Source organism: Aphelocoma coerulescens, chromosome 2 (genome assembly GCF_041296385.1).
Source record: "Aphelocoma coerulescens isolate FSJ_1873_10779 chromosome 2, UR_Acoe_1.0, whole genome shotgun sequence".
Classification (NCBI taxonomy): domain Eukaryota; kingdom Metazoa; phylum Chordata; class Aves; order Passeriformes; family Corvidae; genus Aphelocoma; species Aphelocoma coerulescens.
Window position 1 is genome coordinate 54,228,952 of NC_091015.1, and position 18,989 is coordinate 54,247,940.

The window sequence follows — 18,989 nt, forward strand, 5'->3', positions numbered from 1 at the left end:
ATTTTATTTGAAGAATTCTCCTATACAGAGCTACCCTAGAAACCAGAAAAACCCCAAGCACCAGAGGAAAGAAGAAAATGTTACATGCACAGAATTTCAAAATGGGGATTTAGTTTCTCAACAATTAGCCTAGATTAAAATGAAGTGAATATATATGTATATATATTTATTTTTAAAATATTTTCCTTTAGGTAGGAGAATGGCAGTCTTGCCTTAAGTAAAAATCTTATATTTTATTTTTTATTTTAAAACTGTGTGTATTTACTAATAAGAATAGCATAGTAAAGCTTGCAGATTAATAGTGATGTTTTGCTTTTACATTTTGTACAGTGTTTACAAAATCATCTTCTCCATAGATCCCCATGGTGCTTCCTTTATAGAACGTTCTGTAATCACAGCAGTGATCTAATGAATATCTATCTCTAATCGTAATAAACTCTCCATGTGTATAACCTCATTAATGCACCAAAATAGTGTCCCCTCTGGGTAATCCAGACAGTTTCATTGTACCTCTAAAATTAGATGCTGTAACAATTCCAACGCTGTGAAAACTGCCACTTCAGCTCAAAGGATCACACGTTTCTTGCAGTGGTTTGCAATTCATGAACGCACTGCAACTCAGTTTCAAATAGTGGAATTTTTGAGAACGGACTGCAGAAATACGGATGTGCAGCAACAAGAAACTTCCTGCTCTTCACCACATTAACTCTAAAATACACAGAGCAGGTTCTATCTAGAAAGGAAGAGAAAATAGAATTTTGTGTTATAAGCTTGTTTACAGGAAATTATAAGATGGCCATAAAAATTAAGCGAAGATTAATAATACACTGCCTTCATTGCACAGAAGTCTTGACATGAGATATTCTTTTAAAATAAGTGAAAAATAAGTTTTGAGTTAGAGAACGGCAAAATTTATGACCTTAGTTCTTCAGTAATTTATTTTAAAGTTCTGGATTTTCTTCAAGCTATACACTAGCCAAGAATATTAAAAACTTGGAGTATTGCTAACTTTTCTACCTTGCTGAGGGGCTGAATCCATAATGCCCCCTAAGACTGATAAAGGAAGCAGAAACTTCTTGTAATTGTATAATACTAAGGGGCAGATATTCTTTTAAAGTCTTAGAACTAGCTTTTTCATGGGTTTCTGCTCACCTAAAAGAACAAAGACTATAAATGCATTTCAAGGAAATGTACTTCATACGAGATTGAATTGTTCTGATTAGAAAAATAATCAGAATGCTGTTCCATCTAATTAAGAGCTGAACCATCCATCTATATTCATTGTTGAACAACATGATTATGTTTTTCCTATTCTTATTAAACATGAGATGTTATTTACTTGAAAGGTGATTTTTCATTTTTGGTTTCCTGTAGTTACAGGTATTTGTTACATTTTAAGCCATAGATTTTGTTTTATACCAATTATGTTCTTCAGATCCCCTACTCTTTATAACCAGTACTAACACTGTCTGGCAGCCAGTGCTGAATTTCAGGTTACCAGCTTACAACTTTCGACATCTAAATCACTACTTGTCAGAAGTGAAACAGCAAAATGGTAAGAGTTACAGAGAAAAATGCTGATGTGGACATACTTAAATAGGGACATTGCTGAGAGTTCCTCTTCCACCTTAATTATTGATGATGTAGACTGTAGGCCAATGATTCTCATTCCCTCCAGTGTAAATATGGCCTTTCCTACTCCAAGCTTGTTTTTCTCTTCATACAAGACCTGTCCTGCTATTGTTTTGCCCTGAATTTTCCAGTGTAACAGCAACTTGCTCCCCAAAATCTAGTTAACACTGAAGCTCAAAGAGACTCTGGTGAAGCAGAGGAGCAGAAGAGCCTGAAGTACAATAGGGGATGAAAGATTTCATTGGCATTGGTGATTGAATAATGTGATGTCATAGCTGGCAGGTGTTGGGAACTGTGGAGTGATACTTGGAAAATGGTCACTGAAAGCCTGATACCCTCTAAAGTGCAAGACTATATGATGCCAAGACAGACTGGATGGAAAGTTTCCTTTCACTGGATTGAAAGGGTTTTCCTTTCACTGGATTGAAAGGGTTTTCCTTTCTCCTGTTGGGGAACAAAGAGCAACGACGACATTGATAAATGGTTGGGCATGCCAGGAGGAGAGAAGCAAGGCCATTGACCCAAGCACAGCTCCTCCTCACCTCGGACAGCGTGTTCCACTGCCTCACTAAGTGGGTGTTCCTGCTGCAATCAACCTCCCTCAGGAATAACACTAACCAGCTGGACTTGCTTATTCGCTTCCTTGACAGTCATGGTGTTGGGAAGAACCCACTGGGGTTTGTGGTCCTTGTGTGTTTCTTCACACGTTTGTTGTAGGAGCAGTCCTTTATGGAGACTGACGCCTTTCCACTCCTCTGATATTTAATGAATATCTCAGGAAAAAACCCTTGAAATCAGTCTCACTTCCAAGTATGGGTGTGGTGATTACTGAATAAACGTGGGATTTTTGTGCCTGTTGAACCCAGGGAATTAGCTTCCACTGCAATACCCAGGCAAGGATATATCTGTCCAAAATTTTCACTGATTTTCATTTTTTATCTTTGTTTAGCCAACAAACAGCATTTGAAAATTGAATATCATCCCTGTACTGTGATTTTCTTCAGGGGGTGGTTGATGTAGCTGCCTACACTGATCTAGTAACAAACTGTAACTTGGAATGCTGTTTTTAAAAGGTGTGAGAGACCTACATTAAAGTAGTTGTCCATCCTTTCTCTAATGGCATTTTATTTCGGTGAAGGAAATACAAGTTGTCTCAAAGCCCCAAGTGAAACCAGCAGATTTTTTTTTTTTAATTTGATAAGGATTGAAGATATAAATGGAGCTGTAAAGCTTGTTACTATTTGTAGCTTTTCCTGCTTTTTAGCCTTGCTAATTACGTTGATGAAGTTACTAGATAAGTCGGGATAATGGAAAGGAAATAATCAAATAAGTGGCATTTAGATTGGAATGAAGAAAAACCATGCAGCAAAAGTGAGGAAGAAATAGCTGCTGTGGTCCTGTCACTTGCATAGTATTAGGTCAAATCGAATGTGATATGTCTTGGGGCTATATATTCAGAGATTACATCTCAGTTCAGTCTGTTTTAAACAGCAACTCTATGAAGCTAGTGGAAAACAGGATTGTATTTGCATGCAGATCCCTTGGGAACTGCTGCTTGAATATTTGAGAGATGTATGTCTGAGGATGTGTTCAGATTCCTTTAAAGTAACTGTATAGGTTTTCCTTAAAATGAAAAATTCAGGAATTTCATACTGAGGATTAAATAAGTAATCATTATTGAAATTATTTGTCATATTACATGAATGGTTGGACAGATTATATAAATTGTTTCCTTTTATTGTCTGTAAGGATGGTCCGTTTAGTGTACTTTAATCTAGCTTCTTTGATGTAAATAATACTTTCAGAATTAAAAAATGAGTGGGAATGATGAGGTGTTTTTACCCTTCTGTATCTAATTGGTTAAGACCACCACCAACATATTTTGTTCAGGTCATAGATTATAAGGTGAGACAAAACTATTGCAATAATTTAGTCGGGGGTTGTATATAGATGGGATTTTCCTAAATTAATTCTTCATTGGAGTAAATGGTTTTGTTATTTTTTTAGAAAAAAATTATTTTTGTGATATTTGAATTGCCTTTGATGGAGAATCTGTCTCAGTTCTAAGAAAGTTATTTCAGCAGTTAATCACTCTTATTAAAGAGAGAAAGAAAGAAAAGGAAATCAAAGTATTATCTTTCTTCTAATCTGAATTGCCTTGTCTAAAGTTTTGAGCTATCATCTCTTAGCAGTCCTTTTTCAGGTAAAGGAATTAACCTATCCTCAGCCTACTTTTTCTCACATACAACTGAGAGGATATGATCAAGTCCCCTTTAACCCTCTGATTTGCTGTAGACACTGAATTCCTTCAGTCCTTGGCTATTACATTTTCCAATCATCTTCTTGCCTGTTCCCAAGAAACCGCTATGATTTTTTTTCACTATGTAGTGGTTTGGTCCAAGATACTCATTACTGTTTATCTTCTGTGAGATAAGAATTAGGAGAAACGCAAAGCAGGCTCCAAACTTGAAAGAATATAAAAAAGTTTATTAACAGACCTAAAAGAGGAAAAAAAAATTATACCACACCTTCAGAACTCTCCTCCTCCCCTTACCTTCCTCCCTTCTCCCACTGACAATGTAAAAAGACAACCCTTAAGATGTTCAGTCTGTTTACCACTTCCATAATAACCTTGTTCAGTCCATTTAGAAAGAGAAGTCTCTTCTTGCTCATGCTATGAAAACAGTATCACACCGAGACAGCCGCCCACTTCCAGATATTGTTCAGTCCATTTAGGAAGAGGAGTCTCTCTGCTCGCACGTGAGTCCCTTCCCCCAACTTGCAGCTTTTCCCACAACTGCTTTCAAGGATTCACTCTTGAAGGTTTTTGGGTTACAATTTTAAGGTTGAGCCATTCAGAAACAAAAGTTCTCTTCACCCATCTCTGGGAGCATTTCATCTCTAAGAACAGAGGCCCTTCTCCTTCCCTGGGAGCAAAGGGTCTTCCTCATCTTCATCTTTAGGACTATCTCTGGGAGCATCTCTAGGAACTGAGGTTTTCTGCTTTCCCATTTGGAGCAAAAGTCCTCATCACTTCCATCTCTCCCTGTCCAAACTTCTCATGAAATTACAGCTGCGTCAGCATCTGCCTATTGCTTACGAGTTGAACACTCCACCCCCCATATCTTCATGAAATTACAACAGGATACTCTGATATATCAGAGCTTCACAACAGAATTCCAGCTTTAAGCATCTCCTCTCTCTCTTCCTTCAGGTTTTCAGCTCTTCACAGCAATAAAAGGGTTAATCTCACCTCGGCCTTGCAGCTGGAATGTGGCTTATCACTGTTGGTCCCCTGACCTCTGCCGGACAGAGGTGCCGCTTTGCTGAATCTCGGCCGCAGTGGAGGGGGGGGTTCTGAGCCGCTCTGGCCGCCCACAGCCCTGCTGGGTGGGGGGGGTTCCATGGCTGGAACAGGCCCATCGGCTCCAGGATGGCCGTGGCCCGGCCCGGCCTGGCCCAAGCAGGGCCTGGCCAGGCCCACTGACCCCCGCACGGGGCCTGCAGCCACCTGTGCCAGCGCCGGAAACGAGAGAGAGCTTGGGGGGGAGTTTGTCTATTCTTAAGTGTGCATCACAGAGGCGGTCACAACTTTAAGTGGCTTAAAGTATTGTCCATATTCAAACTGGCCACTGATAGGTTCTATCAGGTCCCAGAGGAAGCTGTAAGCACCCCTTAGCAAGGATATCCCTTCCGGGACTATGCTTGCTAACCTATGACACACTAACATTTGTCAACTCTCTGTGCTGAAACTAGGCATTGCATTCCTGTTGTCTTTCCAAAATGTCATTGGCAGTGCCAAATACAGGCATAATATAATATCTCTACTTGTTATTTCCAGATTATACTTTCAGGAAATATATAAATCATTTTGATAGTGGTGTCATATTATTAGAACCTCATTTAAAGATGATCACTGGTCATGTCCCTCAATCTTTTTTGTAATTTTGCTTCCCAGAAAAGAATTTTCCATCCTATTTCTAGGGCCAGCTCCAATGTCTGATCTTTAAAGGAGTGCAGAAAAGCTGAAATTCAGTAAAATATAAAAAATCTTTGAAATGTACCTCCTAATGTGACTACTTAAAATCCATTAAATAGCTAGATAGCCTGTGCTCTACCTCAAGGGGCTTGATTTAGAAATAATTAAAATTTTATGGTGTGCATGATGTAGAAGATTAAACATCATGGCTATAATGATAGTTTCTGCTATTACTGCTTCTGTTTAAAGTAGAATAAAATTACATAGTTGGGAGCAACATTTTTGGAGCTGTTATGATGTCACTCTAGATAGACTACTGGACAGAATCATGGTGGAGACATTGTTATACTGCTGCTTAAGAGTAGATATATTTTAATTATATTTTCATCACTTTGTTACGCTTAGTTTAGTGGAATTTTGATTCAGTCAGCTAGAAATGATTCTTTCCTGGCACAATGCAAATGTTAATACTCTACCAAATCCCCAGTGATATGCAATTTTTCTGAAATTAGAATTTTATTTTTACTTGTTCATTTCTCATTCATTTTTAGCTTCCCAGTGAAGATTCTGAAATATTTGTGAGTGCCTCACAGTGCTTATTATTGCTGGTTCAGCTGTATGGAGGGACCAATCAGGAGAGTATGTCTCCAGAAAACATGGACAGCTTTGCTGCAGTACTGAAGTCCAAAAAAGATTCACGAGAACTTAAGCTTTTGTTGAAAATTGTAAAGAGACTGGTGAGTTGACATCTAACCTTTTTCAAAGTCTGCATGGTTCTTTTATATCATTTGGTAATTTTTTTGGCTGTTTTTTTTCCCTCTTAAAGGAAAAAATATTTTAGAATAATTTTAAAAATAAAATATGCTAAGTTGAATATCATGACTTTAAATTTCACTTTTCTGGGGGAAAAATTCTACACTTAAAACCTCTTACAAAAATGATTGTAGGAATTCTCCTGTTGCAGTTAACCATTCAGCTATTTAAATAACTCTTGCTGTTTTTATATTTGCTTAGTAATTCATCTCTGTAAAGTATTGAAACTGTTTTCTGAATGCCTTCTGAAAGAACTAACCTTGTAGCATTCAATACCTGTTCAGAAACACAGTGGTTTATTTCACAGTGAATAAAAAGCTATTTTATACTTGGAATAGGTTTGTATGTGGGCTGTTGAGTCCTCATTCTCCCCCGAGCTATAGGGACCACTTGTGCTGGAGTGGCTGTAATGCAGAACGCCAGGCAGTGGGAGTCGTGCAGGGGCTTATTCTGGTGATGTTATTGACACGTAGGAGGTTCACTTCTGTCGTGCTCCAACACAGTGGAATGACAGCAGCTTATGTCTTTCAGGTAGCTTAGAAGGAAAACTTTGGGTATCTGTAGCATTCTCTCAGATAATACTATGGGTTTTTGTATTGAAGTGTCTTAATAAGAAGCTTTGCCTGCATTGTCAACAACCTTGCGTCGGATGAGTACTTCATCCTTCACTCTCCAAAAGCAGGAGCTTTCAGTTAAAAGAGGGTAACTGCTCCAGTGTAAGAGGCAGAAGATACTTCAATTTTGCAAGTGCAGTGCTGGCAATTGGAGTAAGACTGCAATCCATGGCAGCAGGAATTAAAAGGAAGCAACTCCCTCATAGAGATTTCAGAGGTCTTGTCCTCTTTCTCCTGCTTACTGTGCTTACATCACAGGAAACTAAACACTATACCCTTCTTCCCTGTTTTGCCCAGCCCTATATTGCCCTAAAAGAAGCATAAATGTATAAAATTAAAGTTGATATGATGTTTAAAATTCTAAAGATACTTCCTATCAATTTTAGCTTGTACCTCTGCTTTTCTTTCTGAATAATTGTTTTGATGCATAGAACTGGCTTTTGCTTTTCTCCAAAGCAAGATGAGATAAAAAGGCAACAAAGTGTGAAGGAAGGAAAGAAAAATGAAGCTGCAATATACATATGTAGATGATTTCATCTTAGCATAGCTACGGACTAGTAGTGACCTAGTGTGCAGGATACTTAGCACGGAATCTTGTATTGACTATTTTAAGAGAGCAAAGCTATGCTGTCACCTTTTGAACCTTGCAAGTTCCTGTACTTTAAGTTCCAGTATTCTCCTTTGTATACCTGGTACTTGTTATTTATAACATCAGGCACAGATTTTTCTGTAATTATTGTAATGAGATCATAAGATTTCTTTTGAAAGCAGGGTTCATAGATAATTTGACAGATTATTTAATAAATCATATGCTATTTCTCTAAACTTAAAAAGTCCTGTTCAGGGGAGATTATTATCTTGTCAAAATTGTCGTAATCACAAAAGACATTGAAATATAATCATATCTATTTAAGAAGGATTTAGCCCACATCAGCTGAATTTTGAAGCCTAGAGCAGTGTTTTTCAGTATCTGAGCAATATTTTAATAGAGGGATCAGTAAGTGCACCAATTTCCATTGTTGCCAATCAGTGCTTATATAGAGCAACTTTTCAATTTCTGGTTACATTGACTTTGCTGGTACAGGCACAGGCATTGCTTATGTAAGACAGGAATGTACAAAAAGAGATCCATGTGGTTATGCTACAGATGCTTTTATGGCATGTATTGCTGGAAATAAGGAAGGGCATAGCAGTGTGACTACTTAACCTTTATCCAAGTGTTTCACATGACTGCAGTGAGCCAATGGAGTCAGATCACTCAATTTCAGAGTCTTCAGTTTAAGGCATATCAGAGAATATGTTGATGTACAAGGTGACCTTAATTTGATGAACTCTATATGTTCTTATAACTTAATAATTAAATCACTGGGTTTTATCTCCAGTGGGTGGAAGGTTTCTTGAAAAAAGTTGGAGATTTGAGTTTGTTGGTTTGTTTTGTTCAAATTTTCAAATTTTCAAATTTGACCGGCAAACTGACTACAGGATAATATAAACTTCTTGAAGCACCTTCTTCACTAAATGTTTTCCTACAATTTTGTTGCATTCATTTCTTAAACAGAAATAAAGATATATGCCAGACTTCGTGCAGACTTAATACTGGAATTGCTATGAGCATCCCTTTTTATAAGCTTTATTTTGCTGTAAAAAGGAATCATTAGGAGAGAAAATATGCTTTGAGCTAACTTCTGTAACTGTATAAGTAAAGATCATCTAAAAGCTTTAAAGAGGCAGCACTGACTGTCTTCTTTCTGTTTTCTTTATAATTACCTCTTAGTTTTCAAAGCTTTGGGCTCTGTCAAGCACAGGTTAACCAGTTTTTTTACAAGAACGTTCTCTCGCTGGCATTGATATAATGAACAGAAGCTGAATAAAATTATTGAATCAAGGAACAGGATTTGGAGGTTTTTTTCCTTCAGACCTTCCATGAACTCTCTTGTTCTGGTTGCTTCATCTTGGGTTAGACAATGCTGCTATTCAGATACACTTAATCTTTCTAGCAGCATTTTTGTAACTGATTGGTGACATCAGTAGAGTGATTGCTTGCTTTTTTTGTTCTGGAAGCCTCTCCTGCCACTTGTCATGGAAATCACTATCTTATCATTCCATCTCTTCTGTAAAGATATAGTGCATCTTAAAATGAGTCCAGTAAATTACCTAGATCAAAACAATTTTGCTTTTGTGAAGCAGAAGAAATTTTCGTTTGGGAAACAGGTAGTTGAGCTTTTGCCTACTTTACTGAGAAGTTTTTAATTTCTTTTTTTCTCCAGAGGAAAAAAATCTCCCTGCCATCCCAATTTATCATCTAGTATGTAATGTAAAGGCATTTTTTACAGAACTAGCCAATATCTTTCCACTGGACACATAATTGCTGTGGGATTACAGCTTGGTACTCACAAATAAATTATTTCAGCTTTCAGAACAAGAGAAAACTCTTTTTTACTTCCATATAGTAATAAGGAAAAATTCCTCGGAGAAAAATGAGTAAATATTAGGCTTTCTGCACTCACTGTGAAGAGAGAACTTTTTTTCTATGACTTTTCCCTTATTTATTAGTCAGAAAGGATATTGAATTTCTAAATCACATCTTTTTCTCCTGATTGTCTTTCTAGAATCTCATTTTTACTAACTTGTGTATCATAACTGTCAAAAAGTTGTTCATCTTTTTTTCATGAGCAACTAAGACATTTAGGATGTCATCTGCATGTCATATACCGCATGGGGATATGTATAAGGATTTCTCAAATCATTTTAGGCTGTGTAGGAGAGACATTTAGGCTAGAATGGTATCACATGAATTGTGGCAAAATTCCATAACATTTGTTAATTTCATTGTAGGACTATTGAACTCTAATTTGATTTCCCTGCCAATTTGAGCCACAGCAACAGCATCACTATGTACCTGTAGGCAAATTTACTACCCTGTTTCAAATGTAGCAAAGCCTGGGGAACCACTGATCACTATGTCTAAGATGTCATTCAAATCATGGGGTCCTTAAGTGTTTCTGTCATGTAGATTAGCAATGATATCATCAGCACTTTTATACAAAGATCTGCTGCATTCGCATCTCTTGAATAGACAGCTCAGTGTTTGTATATAAAAATATATGTGTATATCTTTACTGCAACAGGTCCTAGATTAGATCCCTGTTACATTAATCCCTGATCATGCATTATAAAGACATTTAGAGCTTGGGGAGATACACAGTCCAAGTACACAAATGTTTGATTTAGGGTAGCAGTTCTGCAATCCCTCAGTAAGCTGAACTTCTTGCTGGAAGTTTGCTCCTTAGTAGATTCCCACAAGTACATCTATAGGGAGCTTCCCTCAAAGAAGATGAAGCAAAATCCCAAGAGTTTCTCAGCATCCCTTTTGCAGCTTCAGCTCCAAGGACTCAGCGCCAGAAGGAGGTGCTTGTGCAGCAATTCCCAGACGTGTCTGTTCTCCCATGGTCTTAAAAGGCTGTGGGAACCTGTTGGCACATCTCCTGCCAAGGGAGCACAGCACTCAAATAATCTCAAATTAGCTGGTGAAAACTTTCTATGCATCTTACTCCTCATCTGAATCTTTTAAGCAGCCTGTAATTAATTTAATTAGTTGCTAAAATAATCCATAATATTCCATTGCTCTAAGGAATAATTTTATGACAGAGATGTTTGTTGGACTGTGAACACAATACTCACTTGTGAGTTGCTGACATGTATAGGTATAGTCACTATAAACAAACAAGTTTTCCTGAAATTATACGTATTCTTAAAATTTGTGTGACTCTTACAGGAACAATTTCTGTCCTGCATCTCTTATTTTCAAGTTGTTACCAAGCCTGCATCCCTTCCTTATAGACTGTCTTTTGTTGGCTTCAGCCTACAAGAATAATGTCCTTAAGACATTACTATTGTAAATATATTAAAAGGGAGCATTTCATTAGATACAAACAACTTAGATCCTCCCACACAGGAAAAAGCTAATCAGCATTAGGATACATTATGCAGATCATAACAGGATGCATTGCTCAAAATCCATTGAAACAAATACATGGGAAGGAAAATGCACCTTCACCCTTCCCGCTGAGTTGGGAAGCTCCTGTTTGCACACTCAGGCAGGGTTTTTTTTTTTTTACAGTTGTAATGAAACTGGAGAGGATCACCAGAGATGAGAGATGGGGAGGCCTCCAGTTCCCACCGTGACTTGGCAGCCTTCTGCCATAGCACTTTCAGGCCCTGCCATACCCTAACACAGGGGCAGCAAGTGGGGTGGTGAAATTGCCCTGGCCCAGGGGCAAGTGGGACTGTTCTCCCCTCCTCTTCCACTGGGTTTCCATCTATTTGCAAAGTAAGCTTCTAAGTATGGCTTTTTCAGTTTTGCCTGTGGTTTGACTGAAATACAATCTAATGACACTTTTTCAAATAAAAAACGTTACAATGTTCCCGATGAATATGAACAGTCTGCAGGGTTATTTGTGAATGGATTGCTGGACCAGGCCATTGCCGTTGCTCAGGAGGCAGCAGTATGTTCAATTTTACAACAAAGGTTTAAGAAAACTTGGTTTAAATTACTCAGAAGATAAATGTAGCTAATCACAACTACACTAATACAATTTAAACAACAAATAAACAATTATTTAAATAGAGCTAGTATAACTAGTGTAATTTAAAGAAACTCATTGTTTGATGGACAAAGTTCTCTTGTGGCACAGCCCCTTTGCAGCACTTCATTGTTTACTGGAATGAAAATTGAGCCAATATTGATTAATTTATCTGAGTAATTTGGATTTTTTTGTGTGTGTGTAAGTCTCACTGAAGCTGTATTTTGAACTTTATGTTCAGTTGTTAGTGTCATATGGGCTCTACCAAATGCTCATGGAAATGAAATATTGTACTTCTACCATTAAAACCTGATAGAAGATTCTTTCTTAGCTTAGTAAAGCATTTTAAGTAGCTGGGAAGGAAAACAATTAATCAGTGTGATTTTTGTATAATCAAAACTTAATAATATTCCAGTTTGTCGTCACACATTCTACAAGCAATACCAAGTCCTAAGATACATATTATTTCATCTGTAATTATATACTTGGTATTAAGGATAACATAGCTTTTCAAAAAACACTTCTTTAAAGTGCTGCATGAAAATGTTATTTGTATGTCTAGTAATACTTAGGATACCCAGATGTGAGAGGGATGCTGAAGTTGGTTTGCATTTGAGATCCCTTAGCATTCTTTATAATACTATACATGGTTAATTTTACCTGGCCTAACTTGATTCTGAGTATTGAAATCCCAGACACAGTTTTTCACTATAGGTCTGATAAGAATTTTCATTTTTAATCTGAAATGCTTAGATACTGTTTCACCTTAGAGGCACAGGCATGTTTCACATGTGTGCCTGGCTTATGGAGCTTGTGAAGGGCTAAATTCAGGCTCACTTACACTTTGAGTAACTCATGGGGTGTTTTCAGGATGCTGAGTAGTAGGACAATATGTTAGCAGCATCCTTGACTTTCTCTTTTTTTTTACATTTGCATTCTATGGTTTCTACTGGAAGAGAGGGAAGAAGATTTCAGTATTTAGATTTACACACTTGGTTAGAGCACTGATAGGATTTTAATCAGCCTTTCCATTTCTGATTGGCCTTCCTTTTAATTTACCTTTTTGATTTTTATAATAACCTTCTTTTGGTTCGCCAGAATTCTTAAGCACAGCATTCTAAAGTTATATACTGATGGGGTTTATTCCTATGTTTATCCTTCTGTCTTATGAAATGAAACAGAGTGAGTATCCATGAGTAAGTCTCAGTGAGTGATGCAGTCCCCGGAATTCTTATCTTCCTCCATCTTGACTTTGGATCCTGTCCAGAAGCTCTGTAGCTGTTACCAGATTGGAGAAAACTTTGCTATTTTTTGACCCAGAGCACTAGATGGTACAGGAATGCTCTGCTTATTTTTTCTCATAGAAAAAGCAAATATTTAAATCTTGATAAGATTGTCCAGGCTTATAGGATCACTTATTTCTGCCTACGTCAGAATCCTATTCTGCTGTGTGAATTTAGTACATCTCTGGCTACATTTGCTGCATCAAATGAGATGTAGAATAATATCAGTTCTGTCGCTGAGAAGGCTGGGATGGCGAATGATAGGGCTACTAGTTCACTTTATGTGATATGGTTTATATCCTTGTGTATCTATAACTGTGAACACAGTGTTTTTTGGTTTTTGTATGTGTCTTGGGATACTCTTAACTCAAAGTATCAAGAAATTTTTAGCAACTGCAAGAATCTAAATTTTATTTTAATTGGCTCTAAACTGAGAGGGGTTTTTTTTAACCACTGATAATTGGAGCCTCAAAACCTTCTATCAAAAATACTAGGCTTCATGTAACCTGTGGTAAAATCATGGTCCTCATATAACATTTTACTTAAGAGAATCTATCAACACCGATCAAATAGGATTGAATTATTAAAAAATTTCTCAGCTTGAATTTTAATACTAGCTTGCACATATTTCCATGTTCTGTAGCATTAATGGGAGCATATGAGCAGGAGGTGCTGCTTTCATTATTAACTGAATTTCATTAGTCTGTCGATGGAGACGTCATTGTGATTAGCTCAATCCAAGCATAGTAAAAAGTAATTTCTTTCTCCAGAGAACAATCTACCTTGTTTACTGTATTCAAAATAGGATCAAGGAATGGCCTGAAAGTGACTCTCCCTAATAAAAAATAATTTGACTCAAAATGACCATTCTGGGTAAAACAGGTTCTTGGGTAATGATCAGTTCTGTGCAAGCAGGTATGAGTGTTTGACTGGTTGATTACTAATATAAAAGAATCTTCGTTTCATTAAAAATTTAAATTCATATGGTCAGAGAAATATTTTAAAATCCTTAGTCTTCATGTGAAGTTGTTACCAGAAACTAAAGAGCTTTGGAAGGTTTTGGTTGCCAGTGTTGAAGATGAGATACAGTTACATGTAAAATGGTTTACTGTAACTTTTTGCAAACTTTTGTTGCAAACCCTTCAACACCACCTCCCTTTTTCATTACATCTATCTCTTACTCAATCTTCTTGCTGACAAATTTACTGAAGGTGTAATAGTCTCTTACATTTCATTGTTTAAGGAAAATTTTAACTATGATGTACCAAGGATGAAATCTAATGTGGGAATTAGATTCCCTGCTGAAAAAGAGTGTTCCTTCCTTTGACTTCTAAATCATCTAGTAGTGAACAATCAGAGTAAAAGGCATTGTCGTAACCTCTTTGTTAATCCTTTTGCTCCCTTATTTTCCTTGCCAATGTTTCTTTCTATTGAAACATTAAAACTAGTGAAAAAATCTATTGATTTTTAAAATATGGTTCAATTTATGCACTTTAACAAGGCATCCAACAAACATAAGCTATATTTCACTTTGTCTGTATCCTTGCTCTCTTCATTTTATAAGGCTGGAGCACTGCTGGAAAGCTGGTGTTTTCAAAAATCTTGCCATGAGCAAATTTGCACATCATACAGAGCTTGATTTTAAAAGCCAGTGTGTGGATGCAGATAAACAGGGAATATATATAGTTGGAGTGCTTTTATTGTAGAGGGAGACAGTCCCTGGCCATCAGGCTGTGAAGATAGGGGACTGTGAGGCACGTAAATTAGGCAAAGGAGACAAATAGCCTGACAGAGAATTTCTGATATGGATTATCTGTCTGATGGGAATGTGATTAAAAATATGTAAGTACAACAAAGGTATGCTGGTCGGGGCAATGAGACCGAGCAATATGACCATTTAGAGCAAAAAGAAGGCACTGTTAAAGAAGTTAAGAGATTGTTGGAAAGATCAAAGATGAAAATTACCTTAGAAGCAGCAGTCAAAACATAAGTACAATGAAAGAAAGCAAAATACTTAATTTTTTTCCTTGGATATCTCATGCATCTAAGGGTTGGTTAACATATTTGTTAATAACAGCTACCTACTTCTAAGGTTCCCCAACAGAGGGCCCATGCTCACAGGCTAATCCCTGGCAATGATAATTGTGTCTGGGCTTTATGAACATGGTGCTGCACAATTTCAGATGTCTGTGGTCCATGAAAGTGTTTTGAAACAAGGTTATGTTTAAAAATAGCATTTGTGTGCATTGAGGTTAGGTTTTCAGTAGATTTCTACAGTAACTGACCCTCCTCTCCAAGTTTAAAGTGTTTCAACCCAGCATCTTCAGTGATGTAACATCAACATTTTAAATTATGAAGACTCTAGTAGTTAAACATTTATAAAGTGCCCAGTGCTGTCATTTCTTTAAACTATTAAAATGTGATGTTTTTACATGAACGCCATTATAAATTAATAACAAACATAATTTGTGGTGATGCAGTGTTCTATGGGCTGTGAATTACTGTCCTAAATTTCACACAGCAGATGCTTTCTCTGGGATGCAGAGCCTAGATGATGATTTCATAAGATGCAGCATAAGAATATCTCACTATTTGCATTCCAGCTCTACCCTGCTTATACAGCTTGCTTTTTTAGACCATTCAGGGGGCATTTTAAGAGTGTTGAAGTTGACACACAATTCTCAGTCTTGTCAAAACCTTATGATTACCTAAATTCTTTAGTATCAGTGAAAGAGTACTTCTTCCAGAAATATGTAGTGTTCATTAGAAATGAATCAACAGATGCCTGTCATTTCATATCATCCAATAGCTCCAGTGATTTTAAATTATTTTTAAAGGAATTATATTGGTGTACTTAATTGTAAGAGAGCTGCTGTGGAGTATAACCCCAGTATACATTGAAAAGTCAAAATGGTATGTTCCATAGTGCATAATATTTTACATTGTGGACGAAAATCTGATTTTTGTGCTGTAAATCCGTGGAAATTATAATTTATAGACTTACTGCATATTAGAATCACAACATAAAATTATAATTTAAGGCAAAACCTGCCCTGTCTGTGCTAAACAAAATGCCCATATAAAAATCTGCCATGTATACAGGATGTGATGCATATATATGTAATGTGTGCTAAACAGTGGAATCTACCAAAATAATAATTTAAACAAAACCATTATTTGTAACTGCAATTTACTATTGTCCCATGTAATCACTTAAAAATAGAAGGAAGAGTCAAGGTAGAATACCCTTTGCTCTTTCTGACTAGGTGCTTCCTTTGTGGCTTTTCATGCAAGAGGCCAGTGTTTCCAGGGGAGTGCCAGCACAGGGCTCTCTATGTGTCCTCTGGGCAGAGGTTTTCCCTGCAGTGGACTTGGGGAGATATAAAGGCAGAATTTCCCGAGGGAGCTTGGGCGCAGTGCTGCTTGTCCTGAGTACTGGAGCAGAAAAGCTCTGCAGAGGTTACTAGTAAAGCAGCATTTTGTCAGCTGTAAAATTTTAAGAGTCCTTACTGAGTAGCTGTGTGTCACTTATTTTCATTAGAGCAACAGTCTGCACAAAGCAGGTTAGAGTTAAAATCAGTGTCACATTATCTTTTACAATTAAATAATTCCCATGGAAATGAATATATTAACGCATCCTGATACTGCTACTTTTCTGCAAGGTACTACCAGTATTTAAATACCATAAAAGGTAATTTTTGGCATATGTGATAAAACAGCAAGTGTGCATAAAGCATAAAAGGAATTGTGGTTTATAAAGATTAGGGCCCTCTTGTAATCTTAAGCCATTAGTACAGTTTAGTATTTGCAATATAAATGGAGGTGTATTCACAAAATGGCCCACAGTATTTATTTTCAAAATCTGTAACTCTAAGACAGCTAGGAGTAGTTTGTGCAATACACATCAGTTATGTGAGACCTTGGTTCTACTAATATAGCAATATTTCTTTTAGTTTGGTGAGAAAAAATTCTTATTGCTGAAAAAAAAAATTGCAGTTGTCATTGAAAGACCTAAATAATATGCCCTCAGGATTGCTGGAGTGAACTGTTGCTCCACTGAAGAGCTCTGGCGGCATCGGAGAGATGCTCATGCAATTTATTCATGTAATTGTAGTTCGAAGATGAAACATATATTACATTTGGAAAGTGATGTTATTTAATCATGATTGATTTTATAGTCTCTTCTAGTCTCTAAATCACCATTATATTTGATAGGATCTTTTTCTTGACATATCTTATTCTACGTTTCCACCTCTGCTTATGTGTTTTTGATTCTTCACTCCATTCCTCCGTTCAAGATGCTCCTGTTTTTTTTCTTGAAACTTACTTTTTTGTTTGTTGGTTTTAAATGAAACTGAAAGCAATGGATGTTGGAGATTGGAGGACTAAAAATGTTAAAATGCCTTCTCTCATCTTACATTTCGACCACTGCAGATTTCAACAAAATCTTACTTTCCCTCCTACAGCTTCATACTTCAGTTTTGCATAGCTATTTATGATCTCAAGAGCACATAATTGCATTAGCATACTGTTATGTGCTTGTGTGTGTACACCTATTATTGTATACTCTTCTGTAATCCTCTTAAATTTTCTCGTTACAATTTTTCCTGGTTTTTTAGTATTTCCATATACATAACGGCTAAAAGTTTTAAAAATTGCAAGGATTTAAAATACCTTAATTTTCCAAATTTAGTTACAGAGATTCCTAAGGAAATTTAATTTCCTGGAAGTACTAATTACTTACTCATGAATATCAGACCTACAAAAGTTTCTCTGATTTGGCTGTCCAAATCATTAGGTACTTTAAGTCCTAGTCCTTTATTTCTCTTATAAAAGGATTGAAAGAAGAGACCAAAGAACTGATGAGGAGCCAGAAATTCCATGGGATATGAAGTGTTTTGTTTAACAGTTTTAATTACATTAAAGTTCCCTCAGTGGTACATTTCAAGAAGATGAAATATAACGAAGTAGAATGCTGTGATATGAGACTAAGTTATGTGGGAAGCCTGATAGTTTTCCTAAAAATAAAACTAGAATCAGTTGGCTTTTGGATTGTGAAGCTTGTATCTGTCTTTCTCCTCACGCCTCTTTTAACAAATGGTTTTAAATGGGAGATGAACCTGGTAATGACATAATCAAGCTTTTGACCCATGAAGTTCATGGCTTTGAAATGAGGCAAACCAGATTTGTCTATCCTTACTAGAAAATAAAAGCCAAACATCCATCTGCCAAGATTGTTTTATTCAACTTTTGCCTAATACCTTGTAGAGTACTTAAAGAACTTAAAAAAATATGATAGTTCTTCTTGAACTTGGATGAGAAACTGGAATACAAATGTAATCACTGACAGTGATTTAGTGACCCTGGAACATCTGGGATTAAGGCCAGGTGCAGAGAACAGTGGAAGGATGTGGATTGGAATGTGAAAGGAGCAGCATTGACTACTGCTTAACACCTGTATGTGAGAAAGAAAAATGATGTCTTGAAATGGGTAGAGGTGAGAAATGTAAAGAACTGATCAACACTCTCTTAATATCTTGGCAGCACTGCAGTTCTGAATGTAATTCCCAAACAATATGAAACACATTAGATTTTGAGACTACTGAATATAATGATTTTAGTGTTACAAGAATCTTGTGTCCTGCTCTGTACAGCCTGTCCCCTCTGTAGTGCTGCTTTGATCCAGCTCCCCACCCAACATACTGGGGTTCAGCTTGCAGCCTTTCTGTTCCAGAAGAGAGGAAGAAAAGGGGTTGGAGGTTGTGGCACTTCTCATGTACCTTTCTTTTCTGCCCTCTGATGGACAGGGATGTATCTCCGACTCTGCTGCGAAGAAAATGGATCAGAGCTGAACTTTTATGTTATAATGTCCATAGTGGGGAATGCACTTCAGTGAAGTTGTGTGTATTCAGAAACTATAGCAGATGAGAAGGGGCACCATGAATTATAGTGTCATCACTGGATGAGGTGTTCTAGGGATGTTTTCTAGCCATAGTCACATTAATAGTGAGAATAGCAAGTTACTTGAACCCTGATCCAAAAGATTCAAGAATACAGTATTTATCAGTATTGTGCTATTGTCATG

The 18,989-nt window shown here is 36.8% G+C and overlaps 1 protein-coding gene across 1 annotated transcript in view; it reads left to right on the top strand.

The window, feature by feature from the left end:
- Positions 1-18,989, top strand: part of ULK4 (unc-51 like kinase 4) — a 212,224-nt gene that overhangs the window by 152,066 nt on the left and 41,169 nt on the right. The window contains exon 34 of the mRNA XM_069007521.1: positions 6,163-6,348. Coding sequence (XP_068863622.1) covers positions 6,163-6,348 — 186 coding nt within the window. The remainder of the gene's footprint in view (positions 1-6,162; positions 6,349-18,989) is intronic.